This window comes from Diabrotica virgifera, chromosome 7, assembly GCF_917563875.1.
Source record: "Diabrotica virgifera virgifera chromosome 7, PGI_DIABVI_V3a".
Taxonomy (NCBI): domain Eukaryota; kingdom Metazoa; phylum Arthropoda; class Insecta; order Coleoptera; family Chrysomelidae; genus Diabrotica; species Diabrotica virgifera.
The window spans coordinates 6,332,741-6,340,602 of record NC_065449.1 but is presented as its reverse complement, the minus strand read 5'-3'; the positions used below and the strand labels follow the sequence as shown (position 1 = coordinate 6,340,602).

The 7,862-nt window shown below is 31.3% G+C and overlaps 1 protein-coding gene across 1 annotated transcript in view; it reads right to left on the bottom strand.

Annotated features, from left to right (window-relative positions):
- Positions 1 to 5,315: 5,315 nt before the first annotated feature.
- LOC114330840 (SWI/SNF-related matrix-associated actin-dependent regulator of chromatin subfamily A containing DEAD/H box 1 homolog) overlaps positions 5,316 to 7,862 on the bottom strand; it is a 61,577-nt gene continuing 59,030 nt past the window's right edge. Inside the window, exons 12-13 of the mRNA XM_028280255.1 lie at positions 7,167 to 7,453; positions 5,316 to 5,637 (exon numbers count right to left, since the gene is read on the bottom strand). Coding sequence (XP_028136056.1) covers positions 5,525 to 5,637; positions 7,167 to 7,453 — 400 coding nt within the window. The 3' untranslated portion in view covers positions 5,316 to 5,524. The remainder of the gene's footprint in view (positions 5,638 to 7,166; positions 7,454 to 7,862) is intronic.

Here is a 7,862-nt window from a genome sequence, read left to right as displayed (position 1 = left end):
ATTTTTTCTTTGGAAAAAAGTATATAACTTTTTTTGGGGATAGCTTCAGATCTAATTTTTTCTTAGTCTTGTGTATTTTATCAAACACTATATTTCTAATTTTTTTCAGATTTTTCTGTAACGCTGGTCACCTTCAAAAATCCAAAAAAACTGTTTTTTAAGGGGGTGTTGGGGGGTTTGAACGTGTTTTTCTTATTTTTAAATATTCTAAAGGACTCAGTTACTTCAAGTTACATATAACCTAAAAAAACAAAATTGATTTGATATATTATGAAGTCTATAAAATAGGGAAAATCCCCCAAAACCCCCACAGTTTTTCGGATTTTTGAAGGTGGGGAGCCTTACGGAAAAATCTGAAAAAAAAAATTAAAAATATAGTGTTTGATAAAACACACAAGATTAAGAAAAAATTAGACCTGCAGCTATTCCTCAAAAAAAGTTATACGCTTTTTTGAAAAAAAAATTTCTTTTAATTGTTTTAGGTTATGTACACTCTACCTATGGGTCTATAAAAAATAGGCATGTTTTATAAAAGCCTCAGCTATGCGTGTGAATTTTTTGAAATTTTAAAATTTGTTTGCATCCCACCAAAAAAAATAAAAACGAAAAATGAAGTTTTTGATGGTGGGGGCAGGGGGTGGTGGGTTAAAATTACGCTGAATCCTATGTGTTAGTCACATAGAACTTAAAAAAATAAAAACAATTTAATTCTGTTAGTAAGGGAGGGTAACTTCTAATTTATTTATCCCGTCCATAAGTGGAAAGTTTGATGCGCCACTGTCGACGCATGTGCCACTGAAAAGTGACGGCACAGTGTTCAAACGTTTTCTTTTAGGTTCTACTATTTAAGTTATAGGGTCCCATCGTGCCTAAAATGATTAAGAAATTTCACCTATAGCGGTTCTTAGTCTATATTCCATTTGGAATTTGCTTCTACTAGGTGTAGAGACGTGATATATACACCATTTTTTAAAAATTTTTACAGGCTATATTTTTGATAAGAATGTTTTTTCGACAAAATACTTACTATTTGAGTTATTTGCGAAAAACCGTCTAAAAGCTTGGTTATTTTGTTGAAAAAAATGAACATATTCACTGCCAAATAACTCGAAAAATATTTACTTAGTGAAAAAACTCTATAGAACAAAAGTTACTTAAAATTAGCCAGTTTATCCATTTCCTGACTTTCTTTGGACGAGTATTTTTTCACCCCCAAGAGGGGGTGAAAACCCCCTCCAGGGCAAAAGCACATATCGGCACAATATCACTTTTTTTCTTTGACTTGTTAGCTATGTGTATGCCAAATTTCATGTCAATCCAAGCGGTTCTTTAAAATTTAGAGGTTTTGCAATATTTCACCATTAAAGAACGGACTATATGGAGAAATAACCAGAAATAACAATGGAAGATTGCTAGAATTTTGCAATTTAAACAATATGGCAATAACTAATACATTTTTTAAACATACATGTATACTAGAGAAGTGAAAAGTCGAAATGAAAAATCCATAATTGACTATACAGGGTGATTAATTAAGAATGTCCAATCTCTGAGTTGTAGATTCTAAACCAAAGATTATTAAAAATTATTAAGGTTCAAAATATTAAAACTTAACCAAAATCACTTAAGGCCATCGGTACATAATTCGCAAATACACTCGCGATCACAAAAATCGGGTGACTCGATGAATTATACATGTTTGATGTCCCGAATTTCCTAAACCTGTTGTCCGATTTGAGTGATTTTCTAGTATGTTATAGCATTATTATTTAAGAATATTAGTGTAATAATATTGTTGCTAGACAGGTAAATGTCATTTTATATCGGGTGTAACAATCATACTGTGTTTTTTCCTTAAAGTTCGGAACACTCTGTGGAATATTCTAGCATTTGTAGAATACTGAAATTAAAACTCAATTGTAGTCTTAGGCTTTCCTAACATTTTCCTTTTTGATTCATATGCTTATGTTGGATAATAAAAAAGTTATGTACTTTAACCTTCCGATGACCAACCTTTTTTTGTTACACGGATGACCAAGGGGGGAAAATGACCCCAGGTCAAAAATGTCAAAAATGACAATTAACAAAAAAATGATGTTTTTTTTTAATTTTTTTTATGGCATGGACTTTATGTCATTCAGCCAGTCACAACATGAGTATTAGTGTCATGTGTAGTGTGTATCTTGAGTAAGTGTCTTGTTACTTTGCAAAGTCGACGTCATTAGCGTAAAACTACTTGGAATTACACATAATAGTCGGTATTTTACTAAACATCAACTTCAGAATATAGGTTTTATTCGTAAAATATAGGGAATTTTTTTATTTCAAAATATGAGGATATCTAGAATGATATTAAAGTCAAATAAAAAAATATTGAGTTGAAAATTGAAAATACTTTTGAATTTATTAAAGGAAAACATACGCTGGGGTCACAATTTCCCCCGCTTGGTCATCCGAAGGATAACAACTAGGCATGTTCTTCATCAATACAGGGTGTTTCTAAATAAGTGCTATAAACTTTAAGGGGTAATTCTGCATGAAAAAATAATGATCGTTTGCGTTATAAGCACATGTCCGCAAATGCTTCGTTTCCGAGATACGGAATGTTGAATTTTTCTTACAAACTGACGATTTATTTGTTGCTCTAAAACCAGTTGCGATATGCAAATGAAATTTGGCATGTTTTAAGAGGTAGTTATTATGCATTTTTTGACATATAAATAAGAATTTTATGTTGTTCTGAAGCTATTTTCTTGTGGCATTTTTACAATTTTAACTATTTATAATGGGAAATAAGCCACAATATTATTAAAAAATGATTTTTATTAACGTTTCGACGCCCAAATCGGGTGCCGTTGTCAAAATACAAAATACTACTAACAGAAACAAAAATGTTGTTGCTTAGTAAAAAAATTCTTCTAATAATTTATTTAATTTGACTCATTTATATCGGCAATTCAGATACATATGATACATTTTAAAGTAGAAGACTTTAAAATGATATTGCCAATATTTATGAGTTGCGTTCCTGGGACGACTTCACTGAAAGATAGTTCATTCGATTACATGAAATCAACCCCAACTCAAGAATATCCGTCACAAAAAAATCATAGCATGTGATCTGTCTTTAAAAAGACAACCACATGCAACGGTGACATTAAAATTCTCGCGCTAGAGATCTCATAGTAAATCACGAGGGAAAACCAGGAAAAACCTCATGATACTATCCCGACATCGTAAGTATTTGGTCTTACATTTAAATTACTCTCAAAATTAATACCAAATTATTAGTAATCGAATGAACTATCTTTCAGTAAAGTCGTCCCAGGAATGCAACTCATAAATATTGGCAATATCATTTTAAAGTCTTCTACTTTAAAATGTATCATATGTATCTGAATTGCCGATATAAATGAGTCAAATTAAATAAATTATTAGAAGAATTTTTTTTACTAAGCAACAACATTTTTGTTTATGTTAGTAGTATTTTGTATTTTGACAACGGCACCCGATTTGGGCGTCGAAACGTTAATAAAAATCATTTTTTAATAATATTGTGGCTTATTTCCCATTATAAATAGTTAAGAATTTTATATTCACTATGAGCGTGCATATGGGTATAAACATTTTAGGTACATCCCGTATGCATGCCCATTGTGAATATAAAATTCTTAATTGTATGACAAACAAGCTGAAAATGCGAGCATTATCATAACGAAAACTTTGTTTATTTACGTATTTTAATTCATAATATGGAAAATTGCTATTATGAAAAGTGGTTTAGAATTAATAATTATGTTTTAATGTGCAATTATATCATTCTAATTTAAATGTTATGAACTACATATAAAGGTAGTTTACTCTTGATCGAAATTCATGTTTTTTATATACCTCGTATAAAATTAGTAAAATTTTATATATGATGGTTGCATCATAAATCTTAAAACATGAAGAACTGTTTATGATAAATAACTTTTCTTCGTAAAATTAAAAATAAAAAAGTTATAAATGAAAATGTTGTTGGTATCCATAATTTGAGAAAAATCTTCAAATTTTTTTTCCGTTAGGATGTAATTGCACATATCAGACCATACTTTTTTATACCAAACAATATTATTTCATATACTGTCGGTTCGCTAAACTCAGACACAACTGGCTAGTGATTTTAGTCAATAATTTTGCCAATTTGGTAAAAAAAATGATTACCTACTAATTAGTTAATAATTACTAAGTAATTAGTAATTTTGCCAATTTTGGCAAAATTCGCAAAAAACAAAAAAAAAATACCTACTAAAATCACTATCCAGTTGTGTCAAGTTTAGCGAACCGACTATATTTTAATTTCATAGCAAATGGAACAGTTCATTTATCATAAAGGGGAGGCCATATACTCGTATAAACCTTTTTAAATCTCTTAGTAAATTATTGCTTTTAAAATATACTCAAATTGTATTTTTGAACATCTTATTTATTTTATATAATAATTAAATTCACTATCAAATGTCATTGATGTTTTATTAATACTTAATTTAAAATTTAGTTTGACATTCACGAAGTATTAAACTCAAATGTAAATAACCTATGCTTTGCTTAACAAATCGAAATTAAAAAACGAGCCTACTTAATAGCAACGATTTCAGCTGGATGTGTAGTGTGTCGGCAGAAAAAAAAACGATTGTGACGTCACATTTTAGACTTTGAGGTCGATTATCTCGAAAACGGTTAGAAATATCGAAAGGCCGTTTTCAGATTTGGATTCAGAAGAAAAAACTGCATAAGAATCCATCGATAAATCTGATCTTTGTATTGCAGGAGCGGCAACGCAATAACACACGCACTTTTGCGAATTTATAAACGAAATGTTTTCGTTGAAAAGGCGCAATAACTACCTCTTAAAACTTACCAAATTTCATTTGCATATATCAACCGGTTTTAGAGTAACAAATAAATCGTCAGTTTGTAAGAAAATAGTTTAACATCCTGTATCTCGGAAACGAAGCATTTGCGGACATGTGTTTATAAAGCAAACGGTCATTATTTTTTCGAGTAAAAAAACTTATTTAGAAATACCCTGTATTGATGAAGAACATGCCTAGTTGTTAAAGTACATAACTTTTTTATTATCCAACATAAGCATATGATTCAAAAAGGAAAATGTTAAGAAAGCCTAAGGCTACAATTGAGTTTTAATCTCAATATTTTATCTATTATAATATTCCACAGAGTGTTCCGAACTGCGCTCGAGTTAACTCGAGTGTGGACGTTAAGGGGTTAATAGCTTCCAATGAATAAGTTATTAAAAGAAAAAAGTCAAATCATATTGAAAAAATACTTTTATTTAAAATCTTTAAAATATATAGAGAACTAAAACAAACGAAGAAAATGGATCAACCACTGTGCAGGTTTTCGTGAACTGAATATTATATCCCATGAATCTAATAGACAAGTAACAAACGTTATTAATCCTACCAACGAGGTAATATTTACGTAAAAAGTGTACAAAATTCTTTTAAACATGTAACGTTCAGGATTTCTTTTTTGGTGTAGCTGTTGCCAAGGTTGAAGCTTTAGACGAGTCGATGCCTAATGCGGATGATAGCAGCCTCACAACACTCTTGACGTCTGGATTATCGGATTCTGGAAATTTCAATGCAATTAATTTACATAAAAAATATATGATTTTTTTTGTTAAAGAAGCTGTTCATTTGATATAATTTGTTCTGAAGATATTCAGAATGGTTGATCCTTCCCAATTTCTACGCCACTGATGAAACTGCTATTTTAGCATAATTTTTAGATTCTCCAATACTTTCTATGCAAATAATATACTCTTCATTCGTAACGATAAAGTCATTAGTTTTCGAGATATTTGAAGTTAAAAATGAAAAGGCACACTTATTTTGATTAATGTATTATGCTCCTTCGTTTTTAGCTTCAAATATCTCGAAAACTAATAGCTTTATCGTTACGAATGAAGAATATGTTATTTACATAGAAAGTATTGGAGAATTAAAAAATTGCACGAAAATAGAAATTCCGTCAGTGGAGTAGAATTTGGGAAGGGTCAACCATACACGTTCCCCCGTCGTACGCCTCTGGTAGTAGCCAGAAACGTTTGTTTAAGAGGAAACAGTAGCGATCAACAGGTAGCAACAAACGCGTTCCAAGATTGCGGCTTTGAATATTTTGTCGAGATATTTGGTACATATATTCGTAATATAATAAAGAATGGCGGTACAGAGCCCAATTTCAGAAATATGTTAGTATGTGGAAATTACTCTACAACTAAATAAAATATTGAAAAAAGGAGCCTGTACCGCCATTAAGAAAGACAAAAAAATACACTTTCTTCAAATAAACTTTTTTATCCCATGCCTAGATTTTGTGTAATCTTGGAACTACTAACTAAAAATCGATTTTTTTATAACAAGAAATCGAACGTCACTGACTTGGAAACATTTCGCGCCTATGTGTATAAAAATTATTGTTTTTGATAGTATAAACGTCACTGCCAGTGTCGAATTACCGACGCACTGCTGCCTCACTTTTGAAAGTTCGCAGAACTTTCGCAATATTGGACCTCGTTTGTTGCCACCTGTTGATCGCTACTCTACTGTATCATCATCATCATGTACAGTACCAGTACCAAATTTCGTGTTGTTGTCCCATGCCTGTCGGGAAATATTCAAAAATAAATAAAATAAAAGTTTAACTTTGACACACTGTATTTCGGTTGTTATTAACTTTTGTACTAAGGTAAGAGCGCTTAAATCGACCTATTTTAACCTCAGGAATCTAAGGTTCTATGGCCCTAAGAATCTGAGAATCTATATCTAAGAATCTATGGTCCATTCTTTACGAAACAAACAAAGGAATTACTAAGAATAGCCAAATAAAGAAAAATACAATACTTGGGACATATGTTGACAGGGGAAAAATATGAACTACTTCAAATCATATTAGAATTTAAAGTACAGGGCAAAATATCAGTAGGAAGACGCCAGAACTATGGCTGAAAGACCTGAGAAGATGGTTTGACCGCTCCTCTGCAGAAATTTTTCGTGCGGCAGTTTCCAAAACTACAATTGACGGCGTAATAAGAAGAAGATTGACCACAAAAATTTCAAGTTCGAAATTTACCATATACAATATAAAACCAATCTTACCATCAGCCGTAATTTCCCTCTCCAACTTCAATTTTTCTTTATTCATTTCCAGCATGCCCTCTTCGATCGTCCCTTGCGAAATTAACCTGTACACTGTAACTGGCCTGCTTTGACCCATTCGGTGACACCTGTCCTCTGCTTGTTTGTCATTGTACGGATTGAAGTCGATATCGTGTATGATGACCGTGTCCGCGGACGTCAGGTTGATTCCTAGACCTCCAGCTCGGGTCGATAAGAGGAAGATGAAGTAGCTGGGGTCGTCGGTGAATTCGTTTATAAGGTCCTGCCTAAAATCAATATTTTGTTAAATAAACTCTTTTAAACAAAAAAAATCTAATCGTATAAACTCCTAATGCGACAAGTCACGCAGTATGTCCGGTTCGGTTTCGATATGTAAACATTGAATGACGTTTAATAAACGTCATTTTTATCTTTTTTTATAACAGCTCCAAAATGACTGAATCGAATTAGCTAATTTCGATTTTTAAAACGTTTGTAGAAGTCCTAGAAAGGTTTAAAAGGTGAGAAAATGTGATGAAATTGCAAAGAAAACACTAAAAACATTTTTAATCTTTGATTAAAATATAACCATTGAACTAATGTTTGATATTTTTTGAGAGTAATTAGTTTGTACCATAAAATCACTTTTAAGCTTTGACATAATTAAAACAAATTATAAACAACGGAGTAATCGTA